The 16,021-nt window shown below is 38.5% G+C and overlaps 2 protein-coding genes across 4 annotated transcripts; one reads left to right on the top strand and one right to left on the bottom strand.

Moving 5' to 3' along the window:
• The first annotated feature begins 5,648 nt into the window (after positions 1 to 5,648).
• On the top strand, positions 5,649 to 12,012 carry LOC311066353 (uncharacterized protein). 3 transcript variants are annotated; one of them, XM_084087507.1, is made up of 3 exons: positions 5,716 to 5,849; positions 6,204 to 6,281; positions 9,520 to 12,012. In XM_084087507.1, the coding sequence occupies exon 3, from the start codon at positions 9,525 to 9,527 to the stop codon at positions 10,713 to 10,715; it is 1,191 nt and encodes a 396-aa protein (XP_083943633.1). In that variant the 5' UTR covers positions 5,716 to 5,849; positions 6,204 to 6,281; positions 9,520 to 9,524; the 3' UTR covers positions 10,716 to 12,012. The 3 variants fall into 3 exon arrangements, with proteins under 3 accessions (XP_083943632.1, XP_083943633.1, XP_083943634.1); XM_084087508.1 differs by having other exon boundaries at positions 5,734 to 5,849; positions 6,209 to 6,281; XM_084087506.1 differs by lacking the exon at positions 6,204 to 6,281 and having other exon boundaries at positions 5,649 to 5,849.
• Positions 12,013 to 13,229: 1,217 nt separating this feature from the next.
• LOC311097178 (uncharacterized protein) lies at positions 13,230 to 13,958 on the bottom strand. Its single transcript, XM_084136683.1, has 3 exons — positions 13,880 to 13,958; positions 13,630 to 13,794; positions 13,230 to 13,559 (listed from the first exon to the last, which is right to left on the bottom strand). The coding sequence occupies exons 1-3, from the start codon at positions 13,927 to 13,929 to the stop codon at positions 13,406 to 13,408; spliced, it is 369 nt and encodes a 122-aa protein (XP_083992809.1). The 5' UTR covers positions 13,930 to 13,958; the 3' UTR covers positions 13,230 to 13,405.
• Positions 13,959 to 16,021: the final 2,063 nt, after the last annotated feature.

Raw genomic sequence — 16,021 nt, 5'->3', positions numbered from 1 at the left:
AGTTGTCAATGACATTATCATTGAGGATTTTGTGTTATCTGACCATAATCCGATTTTATGTACTGTTTCTCTTCCTTGTCAGCCAAGAAAATTTTGTGCAGCTAAAAGATTGTATCGTCCTCTAATACCTAATTCACGTGGATTTTAATGTGTCTTTTGTGGAGAAGCTGCAGTATAGGAAAGTGGACCTATTATCTCCACATCTTGGTGTAGAAGAAACTATTAATAGTTTTAATATTATATGCACAGAAACACTAGACTGTATTGCACCTTTGAGACAGGTGAGCAAAAAAAATAAGCCTCCCCCTTGGTATAATGAACATGTTAAATCGGTGCGAAGAGATTGTAGAAGATGTGAACGTAAATGGAAGAAAGACAAACTACAAATTTCTTATGAAATGCTAAGAGACTCCTTAGTTAAATTCCAACAGGCTGTGAAAACTGTAAGGTTCAGATTTTTCTCAGACATAATTGAGAAGAATCGTCAAAACCCAAGAGTCCTTTTTTCTACAATTGATGTATTCCTAAACCCTAGATTAGAGGTCCCTGGAGTTATACCTATGTATTTATGTGAGAATCTTTTGGAGTCCTTTGTCGGACGTATATCGGACATCCGAGGGAATATACAACAGTGTTCATATGAGCCTATGGATATACCTGTAACTCATGCTGTGTTGTCTGATTTTGAGCCTATTTCCTTATCCACACTTTTAGATATTGTTTGTAAATTAAAGCCGACAGTCTCTCCACAAGATATTGTTCCTACATTACTATTTAAGAAAGTTTTTGAACTGATTGGTCCATTTATATTATCAATAATTAATAAGAGTCTATTGTCTGGAATTGTTCCAACTTATTGTAAACATGCTATAGTGCATCCGTTGCTGAAAAATGCAAACTTGGATAAAAATGTGTACTGTGCAATTATAGACCAATCTCAAAGCTTCCTTATCTAGCTAAGATCCTGGAGAAAACAGTCTTTATCCAACTTGAGTCTTTCCTTACTGACAATACTATCGGTGAAGTTTTTCAGTCGGGGTTCAAAAAACAACATAGTACAGAATCTGCACTATTAAAAGTATTTAATGACGTTTTTATGGCCACAGACAATGGGGATGTAACCTTTCTACTATTAGATCTTACGTATTGTGTTTGACACAATTGACCACAATATTTTAATTTCACGCTTAGAAAACTATCTAGGTATCCGAGGTATTGTTTTAAATTGGATTAAGTCCTACTTCCAAAATAGAAGTTTTTCAGTGCAAATGGGAGAATGTACATCGAGCTCAGCGCCTTTATCATGCGGTATTCCACAAGGATCTATTTTAGCACCAGTCTTTTTTTCTCTTTATATGCTTCCTTTAGGTCAGATCATGAGTAAATATAACGTCTCTTTTCACTGCTATGCAGATGATACTCAGTTGTATCTACCCTTAAAACCAACTGTCCCTGCTGCTGTTAAAAGGTTGGCAGAGTGTCTTGGGGAGATAAAAAGGTGGATGTCTGCAAATTTTTTGTCTAAATGATTCAAAAACTGAAATGATTTTATTTGGTCCCTCAGAGTCCACTGACACATCTAATATTAAATTGGACACACTATTCCCTTATCTGAGGCATCAAGTAAAAAACTTGGGTATAATCTGCGATAGTGCACTGAAATTTGATAAACAGATAAATCAAGTAGTCAAAATGAGTTTTTTCCAGTTAAGATTAATCGCTAAAATTAAGTCCTTTGTAACACGGAAGGACCTGGAAAAGATAGTTCATGCATTTATTTTCTCAAGATTGGACTATGGTAATGCATTGTATTATGGTATTCAACACAAAAGTTTAAACAGACTGCAACTAGTCCAAAATGCGGCCGCAAGGTTACTAACAGGCACTCGGAAAAATTAGCATATTACCCCTGTATTAAGATAACTACATTGGTTGCCGGTTTTCTATAGGATTCATTTTAAGATACTTTTATTTGTTTTTAAGGCATGGTAGTGCATGGTAGTGCATGGTAGTGCTCCGACATATATAGCTGATTTAATCCAGGTGAATAAACCAAAGAGAGCACTGCGCTCCGAGTCATTAAACCTCTTGGTAGTCCCGCGGACGTATAGGAAAATGAGAGGAGATCGCTCTTTTGCAGCCGCTGCTCCCAAGCTGTGGAATAGTTTACCTTATTATATCAGAGAATGTTCCTCTCTTACAGAGTTCAAACGACATCTGAAAGCTTACTTTTTCACTTTGGCATTTGATTATTCATGAGTGCTGTGCTAGTGGTGTAATAGGTAATTATATCAATGCCGCTTAGATTATGAGGTTGAGATTATGAGGTTGTCTATGGCAATATTTAGAATTTAAATGTGTTTTTATGATTGTTATCTTACTCTTTGGACAGCAATGTGGTCAACTTCTGTTGTATTATTGTGTGCTTTATAAATAAATTGAACATTGAAAAAAAAAAAAAAAAAAAAATATATATATATATATATATATATATATATATATATTATTCAAAATTTGAAAATATGATTATTCGTCTCAAGCCCACAATTGTTGACTCACTGTTTTGGTGGTTTTGTGTGACATTATTTGATATAAACACTTCTGCAATTACTTTTGTGTTTGTACTTGGTTTGGGAGTGTTTCTGAGTCTGGATAAATCCATAATAGTCAATGAAGTCCTCCTTTATAAATTTATTTGTGATACGCCCTTCTGAGAGTTCTCATTTGGACATACACACACCTTATTGAGGAACAGGAGGTCATATGGTTTGGAGACCCTGGGAAAAGAGACACACAGACACATTAGAAACAGCATCTCTAAACTCTCTCACTTCTTTTACATTTTGTTCTGTTTCTCTGGACATGAGAGCTTTGTACCAGTCGCACTGAGACATTTCAAATGATACCAAACATGTAAAGAACATTATATTCTGCTATGATCACTCAGAGTGAACTGAGTGAAGGAGAGAATGGGTAAAGGGACTGGAGTGGGAAAAAAAAAAACGAATGAGAAGGAGGGACTGGAGAGAAAAAGCTTTCCTGCATCTTCATTATGTGGGCTGTGAAACAGAAGCATGTGTGTATTTGTGTTGTACGTATCTCAGAAGATCAAAGTATCTGAGGTTATTTCAGCCTTAAACTGTTACTTCTGACATGATTTTCCTCTTTTAAAAACAGCATTTATAAAATTGTGAAACACTCACGAAGTGACATCTGGGCTCTTTCTACTGCATGATGGGAGGACAAGAAAATAATCTCAATCCGTTGTCTCAGTTTTTACACAAACTGTAGCATTGACTGTATTCATCAACCCTGTTACCAAAGTTACTGTAAGAAGAATAATCTCTAGAACTATGAATAACTTCTATTTATGAGAAATGCAACTTCAGCAGCAACTATAAATCAGATTTAAACTGAATCTAATGATGATCTAATAATTGTATTGCAATTAATGCAGCTTTGAGAAAATCAAACAATGTTTAGATTAATATGGACATATAATGGTGTAGTTATTTACCTGAGTGTCATTCATGATTTTGTGTTATTGATGTTTTATCCATGTCACATTGTGAGAAATAACAGTATTGTCTTTCACTAGAGCAGTTTTACAGGCTTTTATCATCTATCCTGAGTCAAATAATGTGTTTCTAACAGCAAACACTCAGAATAAAGTGAGATGATCTGCTGATGATCCTGAATGGCTTGTTGAATGAGTGTTGATAGTCTGAGGCTCATCAATATTAACAGATCTGCTGAAAACACTCTTTATTTCATGACAATAGTTCCTGTTTTCACCTCATTTATTATGCTGATGTCTTCAGATCTCCTGTAAATTGACACTTAAAGCTAATTTTATTGGTGTCAACAGACTGAGGGGATTTGTTGGCTACTATATGTACATTTATTTCTGAGTTTAACTGTTTTTCTTATCATTATTTGTATTTGGAAGAATTTACATTAAGATATTAAAGTTTTCTTTATTTCTGCATATTGTAGAATATTTTTAATGATTATTAACTGTATTAAGAGAATATTAACAAAGACATTATACTTTATTATGCATTAGAGAAGCAAAGCATGCGACTGGAATGGATGGAAATGCTCTTATGGTGAAGCCCTTAATCTCATTTTCACTATTTAAAACACAAGTATATGGTATGTATTGATCAACTTTGAGGTGTATATATTTTCGATACTGGACTCTGGAGTTGCTTTTGCAAAAGCATTCGGCTTTATTAGATAAAATAATTTCTTGGATAGTAAAGCTTATTTTCTGGCATCAAAACCCCAAGACTTTAAGATTGATTTTTAATGAAGTGACAGACTCCACAACAATTTTTTAATGAAGAAGGAGAATAATTATGAGAATAATTAGGGTTATGAATTGAACTAGCATCAGTTACTTTATGATAGACAGACAGACATGATATCAAGCGGGAAGGAAGTCCACCGGAAGTTGAAGTCGGCCGCGTGCCACCATCTTGTAGCAGAACTTCACCTGCTGTTAGCATCCCATTGACTCCCATTCATTTTGGCGTCACTTTGACAGCGGATAACTTTACATCTGAGGCGTTTGAAGACTCCATTTGTCCATTATTTATTTCTAAAGAAACACGACAATGTATAAAATGCTCCATTACCTTGTAGCTTACGTTATGGCCCCGTAGAAGCAGTTTTTGTAAAAGTAGGCTAACGATTGCGTCATAACCACGCGACTCTCTGTCGCACAGTAGAGAGATTACCGTATGGACAGGAGGAGAAGCTCGCGGGCAATCGGGGGGCCGTGGAGGCAAAATGACAAAATAATTAATCAGAATACCTAGCAAAAGTTGCTCCTGCTCCAAGCTCATGAACAGCTCCTACCCACACTCTCCGTCTCTGCAAGATTCAGAAGGGAATGATTCAGATTTCTCTTGGCACAGCTACTAGAAGACAGACGGGTTGCTCACGTGGTCCGTGTAACGCTTTGCTCAGTTTGAGTCTGCGCGTCAGGAAAGGAAGTGCTAAGAAATCGCTAAAAATGGGCTTCACTTGTCTCAATTGAGATCCAATGAGATGGCTCTGTCCACTTCTTATACTGTCTATGCATGATATCCAGAATTTTTACAGATGTGTCATTAAGTTAAAAAAAACTCATTTACTGATTTTTGGCAGATCAGCTCCTCTCACAATTCATCATCAGTGAAGCTCCTCCCACAGCAATAACATCATCAGTGAAGCTCCTCCCACAGCAATTCCCCAATAAATGCTGTAAATTCCCATCAGCTACAAGTGAAGACGAGCATCAGAGCATCAGGAAGAGCTGAAATCTGTAAAGACTGAGTTTATTAAAGAGGACAGTGAGAACATGAGTGATCCATAACCCTGCAGAATGAAACACACTGAAGATCCTGAAGAACAAAGAGGTTGGTGTTTATTCTTCATTCATTCATGATGCTGAAGAACATTCATGTTAGAAACATTCAAGCAAGTCATCACTTTCAGATAAACAGTTAAACTATGAAATGGTACAGATTTTCAACAAATGTTCAGTAAAGGAGGTTGGAGAAACTTTCATATAGAACGTCAACATCAGGTCAAATTATCTCCCTTATTTACACTTATTTTATATCTGTGTCTGGTTTACATACAGTTGTAACAGTTCTGAAAGGCTGTTCCATTTCTTGTGCTGTAATGCTACTCCCCGCCTCAAGGGGGATCTAGGGAGGTTTCTACAGGAAGGGCTATCCTTTTAAGAGAGACAAGTAAGAGTGTTTAGAGAGGTACTGGCATGGCTTTGAGTGTTTGCTCAACTGAGCTGGATGCAAGAAACCCTATTATGAGGAACTTTATTGGTTCTACAGCTCAATGTAAGTTGTGTATATTTTGTAATTCTATGTTTATTATGTGTCAGATGCATATTTTGATTTGTGTTTGCCTATTTGTTCAGAGGGTTCATCAACACATGCATTGATAAAGTAACTCCAATAAAGTAATAGCCTAGTTAGCATTTACTTGTTTACATAGGATAATAATGCATTTTATTTTATTTATGCACCTATTGCTAAAAGCACTATATAAATAAAAGTTACTTGACTTAACTAATGTATCAGGTTAAAGTATTTTTTTAATCAAAGTGCTATGGTAGGTCAAACTACCTTTACTTATCGTTTTCTTATATTGATAATGTTAATTTCTTATGTTCATTCCACTCTCTGTCTAAGTCCAGTGAAGAGCCTGCTAATGCTGTGAGCTATACGTTTCCTCCACTCTCTGAGTCCAGTGAAGAGCCTGCTACAGCTGTGAGTAGAACCTGCTAAAGCTGTGAGTCATGCGTATCCTTAAATCGCTGTCTGAGTCCATGGACGAATCTGTTCCCTGAACAAGAGAATGCTGAAGAGACTTTAGATGCTTTTTATTCATTTAATAAAGAATATATTTATTTTTAATGCTGTGTCTGCCTCCTTCGTGTCCTCGGTCGGCTCCTCAGGGGCGGTACGCAAGCGAAGGGGTGGGCGGCCCGCTGGCGCTCCACCCCGACCTGTGACATAGTTGTAAATATAAACTCTAGCCACTGATTCTTCACATGCTCGTCCCTGGGCAGTGAAAAAAAGGTTGCTTTTGATTCGCACTTAAGAATACGGCGTCTTGTTGTCGACATGATGTTTTCAAGTTTTCCCTGGTGTCTGCGTGCACAATGAGTGGGCGCGGCCAATTTGATAATTTTTCGTCTTGACGTCACAACGAAAAGGAAAATGACTCATTGGAAAACCGATTATTGACTCAGATTTGACACCTACTTTAGAGAGACAATAACTATTTTTTTACGGTGAACTTTCATATATAAAACTTTGCAGGATGTTTTTGTTCACTTAGATCTATGTTACACACTACATGAAAGGTAATTTTTTTAATTCCATGATAGGTGCCCTTTAAAGCGATAAATTCTCAATAAAATTCAAATAGAACATTTTAGTGTGCTGGTGAACGTGTGCTGAGTAGCGGTGATTCACGCGCGTCACTCATTCACGTTGCTTGTTTTGTTATTGGGGGGGGGGGGTTACCCCCCCACCCCCACCCCCACAAACTACGCCCCTAGAGGAGGTGTTGTGTGCGCTGTGTAAACAAACATGATGGTTATTTTAGTCCTAGACTAAATGTGAACATGTATTTACTCATCTCACTTGACCGATAACATTCATTATTCCTCAAAACTAATAAACAGTCAAATGCAATCTCAGAATTTTATATTTTGAGATTGAGATTTTTATAATTCACTATTAAATTACACAAATATACTTTATGTACTTAATCTCACTTTATTAACCAATGTCTTTGCTGCTGACCAATATGCATTTCCTTTAGCCTGAGAATTATTCATTCCACTATTGGTGTGAAAGGGCCTTAAAGGTGCTGTATTGCCAATTTTCATTGTCAAATGCACTCTTTCCTGTTGGGTGTCCTCAAACCCCTGGCAACCCGTGTGAGCGTCGAGTCTGAGGAAGAAGTAATGTAACATTACTTTTCATAAAAAGTATATATATATACAGTGAGGAAAATAAGTATTTGAACACCCTGCAATTTTGCAAGTTCTCCCACTTGGAAATCATGGAGGGATCTGAAATTGTCATCGTAGGCGCATGTCCACTGTGAGAGACATAATCTAAAAAAAAATCCAGAAACCACAATATATGATTTTTTAACTATTAATTTGTATGATACAGCTGCAAATAAGTATTTGAACACCTGTCTATCAGCTAGAATTCTGACCCTCAAAGACCTGTTAGTCTGCCTTTAAAATGTCCACCTCCACTCCATTTATTATCCTAAATTAGATGCACCTGTTTGTGGTGGTTAGCTGCATAAAGACACCTGTCCACCCCATACAATCAGTAAGAATCCAACTACTAACATGGCCAAGACCAAAGAGCTGTCCAAAGACACTAGAGACAAAATTGTACACCTCCACAAGGCTGGAAAGGGCTACGGGGAAATTGCCAAGCAGCTTGGTGAAAAAAGGTCCACTGTTGGAGCAATCATTAGGAAATGGAAGAAGCTAAACATGACTGTCAATCTCCCTCGGACTGGGGCTCCATGCAAGATCTCACCTTGTGGGTCTCAATGATCCTAAGAAAGGTGAGAAATCAGCCCAGAACTACACGGGAGGAGCTGGTCAATGACCTGAAAAGAGCTGGGACCACCGTTTCCAAGGTTACTGTTGGTAATACACTAAGACGTCATGGTTTGAAATCATGCATGGCACGGAAGGTTCCCCTGCTTAAACCAGCACATGTCAAGGCCCGTCTTAAGTTTGCCAATGACCATTTGGATGATCCAGAGGAGTCATGGGAGAAAGTCATGTGGTCAGATGAGACCAAAATAGAACTTTTTGGTCATAATTCCACTAAACGTGTTTGGAGGAAGAAGAATGATGAGTACCATCCCAAGAACACCATCCCTACTGTGAAGCATGGGGGTGGTAGCATCATGCTTTGGGGGTGTTTTTCTGCACATGGGACAGGGCGACTGCACTGTATTAAGGAGAGGATGACCGGGGCCATGTATTGCGAGAATTTGGGGAACAACATCCTTCCCTCAGTTAGAGCATTGAAGATGGGTCGAGGCTGGGTCTTCCAACATGACAATGACCCGAAGCACACAGCCAGGATAACCAAGGAGTGTCTCTGTAAGAAGCATATCAAGGTTCTGGTGTGGCCTAGCCAGTCTCCAGACCTAAACCCAATAGAGAATCTTTGGAGGGAGCTCAAACTCCGTGTTTCTCAGCGACAGCCCAGAAACCTGACTGATCTAGAGAAGATCTGTGTGGAGGAGTGGGCCAAAATCCCTCCTGCAGTGTGTGCAATTTTTTTTTTTTTAGATTATGTCTCTCACAGTGGACATGCACCTACGATGACAGTTTCAGACCCCTCCATGATTTCTAAGTGGGAGAACTTGCAAAATAGCAGGGTGTTCAAATACTTATTTTCCTCACTGTATGTATATATATATATATATATATATATATATATATATATATATATATATATATATATATATATATATATATAGTAATGCATTACATTTACAAGTAACTTTCCCCAACACTGGGCATTTGTTATCGGGAGATCAAGAGATGGCCGGTGGGAAACTCTAAGTGACAATGACATCCGCTTGAATAAGTGAAATAAAAATATTTAAACGGAATAATCAAATGTTTACCTAAATTATTGGTGTTCCAACCTAAATTTGAGGATGTGAAAATTGGTCAGATAAACAACTAATTGGAATTAAATTACTTTGTGCACCGAAAAGACAGCATGCAGGAAACCTTCTACCACACCATTGGATTCAGACATTGGTGCAATTGGTTTGAGCTTGCATTTAAAAAATGTCTACTTTCTGCTATTAAATCGGGCTCATTTTTACGTCCTTTATCTTCATATTTCTATCTTATAAGACATGGCCTTGTCGCTTTCATATTCGTTTCTTCGAATTATTGATGTGCTGAAAACTAAATTAAACCTTTTTCTTTTATGTCAGACCTGATGGAACTGAAGGAGGAGAGTGAAGAACTGAGTGAAGTGAAGGAGGAGAGTGAAGAACTGAGCGAAGTGAAGGAGGAGAGTGAAGAACTGAGCGAAGTGAAGGAGGAACATCATGTCAAACCTGGAGAAAATCCTTTGAGTCGCTCAAAGACTAAAAATACATTTTTAAAGAAAATAAGAGCCAAGAAAACTTTCACCTGCACTCAGTGTGGAAAGAGTTTTTTTGACAAGCGTAATCTTGATCGTCACATAAGAGTTCATACTGGAGAGAAACCACACACATGTGATCAGTGTGGGAAGAGTTTCACACAATCAGCAAACCTTAGGAAACACATGAGAATCCACACTGGAGAAAAGCCACATATGTGTGTTCAGTGTGGAAAACGTTTCACATTAAAACAAAATCTTGATGTTCATATGAGAATTCACACCGGAGAGAAACCTTACAAGTGTTCACACTGTAACAAGAGATTCAATATGTCAGCAAATCTGACAACACATGAGAGGATCCACACTGGAGAGAAACCACACACATGTGATCAGTGTGGGAAGAGTTTTACACAATCAAAATCCCTTAAGAGTCATATGAAAATCCACACTGGAGAAAAGCCACATATGTGTGTTCAGTGTGGAAACAGTTTCACATTAAAACAAAATCTTGATGTTCACATGAGAATTCACACCGGAGAGAGACTGTTCACATGTGATCACTGTGGAAAAACATTTTTTTCTGCATCAAACCTGAAGACACACCTGACAGTTCATATAAAGGAGAAGCCACACTCATGTTCTGTGTGTGGAAAGAGTTTTTCAGTGCTGCAAACTTTACATAGACATGAGAAAATTCACACTGGTGTGAGAGAGTACGTGTGCTTTGAGTGTGAGAAGACTTTTATTACAGCGGACAGTTTAAAACAGCACCTGAGAATTCACACTGGAGAAAAACCTTACAAGTGTTCACACTGTGACAAGAGATTCAATATGTCGGCAAATCTGACAACACATGAGAGGATCCACACTGGAGAGAAGCCGTTCAAATGTGATCAGTGTGGGAAGAGATTCACACAAAAAGCAAATCTGAACGAACACATTAGGATCCACACTGGAGAGAAACCACACACATGTGATCAATGTGGGAAGAGTTTTACACGATCATCATCCCTTAAGAGTCACATGAAAATCCACACTTGAGAAAAGCCACATGTGTGTGTTCAGCAGGGTTGAGGAGTAACGGAATACATGTAACGGCGTTATGTAATCAGGATACAAAAATCCAGTAACTGTAATTCGTTACAGTTACGTCAAAAAACATTGTAATCAGATTACAGTTACATTTTGAAAAAAGGAGGAATACATTCAGGATTACAATGGTTTAATATAAAACTAAATAAATCAGTATTTTGGCATAATATCATTATATAAAGCGCTGCTTGATTATACAGTAGTTCCTGGTTCTGTTGCCAGTAATGACTTGCGTGTGCCACCCACTGGTACATGCGCAAATACAGCTGTCTACAATCTCCTCAGACGCAGATCGAATCACTGCTGCTAGTAGAAGGTAAAAACGCTTTCAGTTCATGGAAATTCCACTGCTATTTTGTTTTCAAAGAAGAAAATGCAAACAACATGGTTGTACCAAAATGTCCTTTCTTAATTTCTTCTCACTTAATGGGATGTTCGCTGTATATGTAACGTAGGAACTCCCACTGCCAAAGCCCCAAGTTTAGTCAGGCAAATTAAGAAAGATCACAGCTTTAGTCAACATGTAGGCCTATTTTAAAATAAACTATGAAGATTGTGTAGAAATTTTAAATGTTCTGTTTTTATTTTTTCCTTGTACATTGTAGGCCAATATTTGAATTTTGATAGATATTTTGGACCTACAAATACACTTCCAAATACATTCGCATGCACACACTTACACAAAGGCCCAAAGCGCAGAGGATGAAAAGGACGGAAGAATGCTCATTTCCGCAAGAATGCTCAATGTTGTCACCAAAAAACCCCTTGACTGAGGCAATAGAAGGTTGATGTCACAAGATTTATTTCCTCTGGAAAAAACCTAAGAAACTGCATAGGAACAATGTATTCCAGTTACGTGTATATGACTACTTCTTTGATTTTAATTTGTTGCATTTTTTTATTTTTGATGTCGTGTGCATCCCTGGGGAGAAATTAGTTCTCTTCTAGCTCAGTTTTTTTGCTTAAATTGCTCTGCTGTATTATTATAACTTGAAAACCCTCGGATGAGAACAAGTTATTTTTTATTTCTATTGCTTGAACTGCTTACAAGGTAATTAGCCTTTGTAATATCCACTCATACAGGACTGCTCTGTTGAGATTGGATAAGCTGAAGTTTTATAACCTGTAACTTGATGATTTGCTACAAATATTAATCATTGTGTAACCACTATTTTATCTTTTGTTTAAATAAATTTTTATTTCATAAAGACAAGCACTGTTAAATTTTTACTTCAGCTTACAAAGACAGTTCTATTAAAGCAGCGCTCAGTGAGACTGGCAATTTCTGTGCTGTTTTCTCGCAGGTTTCTCTCTCGAGCTCCCCCTACAGTTTCGGAGTATATATATATATGAGAAAACTGTTGTAAACTCGTCGTCAACTCTCCCCCCTCCCATTTATTTTGCAAGAATACGTGTACTATGGTAAGGCTATAATTTATTCGTTCATAACATTTGGTTTGAAATTTCATAATAACAGTGGTTCATTATTTGATATTGCAGGGTTCAACTTCAACTGCCTCGTCCGAGTTTGCTGCAAAGGCAATAGGTACTATTGTAAAACCCAAAACTCCCAGGAGGAGATATCAGACGGGGGGGAAAGGCGCAAGATCTAAGGATCTTGACCAAGATAACCAGAGGAGGATGAAGGAGCTGCAGGAGCGGCGCATGGCTGAAATGAAGGTTGGTTTATTACCAGACAAGAAAGTAATAATTCAGATACACTACATTTTGCAATAAACATTTTCCAATAAAAAAACTATTTATTTATTTTTTAGGAAAAACTTCATTATCTAGAGATTGGACAAAAAGAAAAATTGCTTGAGAAGATTTTGAACAGGACCCCAGGAATTTTATTTGATGTAATGTCATTAATGGAGGTACCCCCACATCCTGATCCAGTCCCAGACCCAGCGGCTCTCCACTGGTGCACTTGCCAAAATTGCAGGGAGATGGACACAGATATTGAAAGAGTGTGCTGTCGCCAATCCCTGCAACATTGCATTAGTCAGATGGCATACATGCAATATTACATTTTGGATGAAGGTGTGTTGCGGCTGGCCCGAGCTGCATGGAATGACATTTTTGCACTTTCGGACAACCCGGAGCCCGGACTCGAGCAGAGACAATTCCGGCATGCAGCCTATAGACAGTTTGTCTTGTGGCAGTATGGTCGCCTGGGTGTGGGCAATAGGGTGGTTATACCAAGTTGCTGTGTGTGGAAGATCAGGGACACATTTCCTGATCCCAGGGCCCACTACACTGGCTACAGGGTGCGCCGCTTAGAGTAAATATAATAATTTAGATTGATTATATTGCCATTATTGTAAATAGTTATCTTTTCAACCATTTTAAATAAATATGTTTGCCTCAACTTTGTTGTGTTTCAGTTATTCAATTACACACTTTTTCATATAAAATATATTTATTATAATAAATTACAAGAATCAAACATATAATTGCCAGTGCTGCATGACATATTTTCATCTATAAATTTCTGTATAGAAGATTGCAGTTCCGTTAGTCTTGTGGGTTTTCGGACACTATGTTTCCTCTCGCTATGTGTCCTCTTACAAGTTCGTGAGTGGGTGGGTGGTGGCTGTACTGAAGCAAGAAGACCCAGCCGTCTTGGGTCGTCAGGCCTAATTGAAACATTTCTGGGAAGGCCGGTACCACTTCTCAACCTCCTGGACAGAATGGCTCTCTGTATGTCTGGGATGTAGGAGTATTGTTTTTTTTCCTTCACTGTGTACACCCCCCAAGTCTTTGATTTTTTTATTGTACGACCGCCGGTACCTGTAATTATTAATTATTCATAAAAAGATTGTTAACAAAAGACAGGTTTTATATATATGTTACAACTTACATCTTGTGTCCCTCCCGATTGCATGCTGGCAGCCGTCGGTTATGCTTGTTGTAGTCGATAGCTGCAAGCAAAGTCCGGGTCTTGTAAACAAAAGGCGTGTATGACATGCGCTTTGCGGCATACATTAAAATGTGGTTCTGGAAGCTTTCCAGGTCTGATTTGGTCCTGTGTGGGAAATAGACAAAAAAAACACACGAATAACCATCCAATCTGCTCATAAAATAAGGCTATTTTGACTGTAGATGCTTACCTGAAGTTTATGAACTTCTTCACCTGTGTCAACCACCTTTTCTCCAGCATGATGGCGGTTAGTGCCTGGTGAGCCGCAGAACCTGTATTCACACCACATCATTGGGAGTTAAATGACTGCATCATTACAGGGCACTATATCCTAAATATTCATTGTCTGTTTGATATTACCTGCAATGATCCAAGGGCTTATTCTCACTGCCCTCTTCAAGAGGTTCATGCTCACAAAAGCCACTTGCCCACGAATGCTCGTTGCTTACATGGTGTAGCACACCAACCCACATAATCTGTACAAAAGGAATACAAATTATGCAGGCACAAACTATATGAGTCGATATGACAAAATAAATTCAAATAACATACCTTGAAATGCTCTTCGTTTGCGGCTTGTTTGCTGCAATACCAGAAGTGATTTACAATGTCTTTTATCCACACCAGAATTCCAGTTTGGTTCTTTATTGATCCAGCCTGATTAAAATAACAATGTAAATATTTAACTTTCAAACATATGTCTTATATCATGTTATGTCTATACCATGATTAGGACAAACCAACATGTTGAAGGTTAATCACGGTATACATTTTTTGTGGGGGATATAAGCTTACCCGTAGAAGTTTCTTGCTTAAACTTTTAGCAGCATGCCAAATATCCAGTCGATGGTGGATACCCCAAGCCTTGTATTTCCCACGCTCTGGATCTGTAAAAAAACAAAAAACAATAACAGTTTACAACTTAGGTATGATGCAAATCTGTTCTGCATATAATAGTAATAAGTCATACTAAGTTCTTACTCAGCAAGGCAGTGATCTGTGAGTGGGCATCAGTGACCACTTCTTTTATTTTTATTTCTGAAAGCAGTGCATCCATAGTCCTTACAAAACACTCCCTCTCCATGATTACAGAATTCCGGTTGGTCTCACGTTTGTCAACAGAGACAATGTGCACAATGTCTCTGGAATCCTGTTCAATGGTCGTATACGTACAGTACTGTGCACAGTGACCGGTAGTTATTTCCAGACAGGAGAACGTTCATAGACAACATGAAATCACCCAGACTGCATACCGAATTTCAGTGTTGGCTGGGAATTCCAACGCCACACCATGTGTCCGAATGAGCATATCTAATGAAAAGACATTAAAATTTTATTAAAAGATAGTTATGGCGAGACGACCACCATTCAACACGAAATCAGTAATATAAACATTACAATGACTCCAAAGCTGTTCGGTTAAGGTAAAAAAGTTACTTAGTTCATCTTTAATAATATACAGAGCATTATGATAATTTTTGCAAGACCCAGGACAACAAAGGTTCCAGGAACGATTCTGCTGGAGGGTAAGCATGAATTTGATCCATATGCCTAGTTGTTAATTAATATTATTGTTTACGAGGGTGTAGGGACATCCCTTAGATTTACTGGTATAAATTAAACAAGCTAGTGCTATTCTGACCTGACAGCAAAATAATGCCTAGCAACTTCGATACTAGGGGTTATTCAGGAGGATGAGATAAATACCATAGGGTTGTTCCATAAAAAAAGATTAGAATACAGGCCAGGCTTATTTCGGTTAGTCAGACTTATTGTCAGTTGATTCTGTTTCATAAAGCAAACTTAAAATGGTTAGAACTCAGTTACTCTGGCAACTTATGCTGGGAAACGTCTCGGTTACTAATGTAACCCTCGTTCCCTGAAGGAGGGAACGGGAGACATAACGTCACGTGACAACATAATTGGGATCACTTCAGGGAGACCTATCAACTTCGAGTGTCTACAGAATGAGCCAATGAACGTTGGCGTGCATGAATCGCGTCACACGGCCCCGCCCAGCAGCGCGGGTATAAACAGGAAGCGGGCGCACGCATACATTGTTTTTCGCCGAGGAGCCGAGATTTGTGACGGCCATGCAGCGATGGTCAGCAACGGTGGCGATGGGACATTACATCTTCTTCAGGGAACGAGGGTTACATTAGTAAACGAGACGTTCACTTTCAGCCGCTCATGTTCGACGTAACTTCGACGTGACGCCGTAATTGGGATCCCTTGGGAAAACGCCACGGTTGCTGCCACATCCAGCGCCCTACGCAAGACTCTCAGACCCCCAATTGGCTGGGGCGGAAGATCTGCGTAGAGGGAGTTCAAC

This window comes from Abramis brama, assembly GCF_963993115.1.
Source record: "Abramis brama genome assembly, chromosome: 1".
Taxonomy (NCBI): Eukaryota; Metazoa; Chordata; class Actinopteri; order Cypriniformes; family Leuciscidae; genus Abramis; species Abramis brama.
The sequence above is the reverse complement of the archived record's forward strand: the minus strand, read 5'-3'. Positions and strand labels throughout refer to the sequence as shown.

Bases quoted from the DNA above. Each gene is read 5' to 3' on its own strand.
- LOC311097178 (XM_084136683.1), bottom strand. From the start codon at position 13,929: ATGCTGGAGAAAAGGTGGTTGACACAGGTGAAGAAGTTCATAAACTTC. The intron at 13,795-13,879 runs GTAAGCATCTAC...TTTCCCACACAG, and splicing joins AAGAAGTTCATAAACTTCAG to GACCAAATCAGACCTGGAAA. The intron at 13,560-13,629 runs GTAAGTTGTAAC...TAATAATTACAG, and splicing joins AATCGGGAGGGACACAAGAT to GTACCGGCGGTCGTACAATA.
- LOC311066353 (XM_084087506.1), top strand. From the start codon at position 5,771: ATGGCTTTGAGTGTTTGCTCAACTGAGCTGGATGCAAGAAACCCTATT. The intron at 5,850-9,519 runs GTAAGTTGTGTA...CTTTTATGTCAG, and splicing joins TATTGGTTCTACAGCTCAAT to ACCTGATGGAACTGAAGGAG.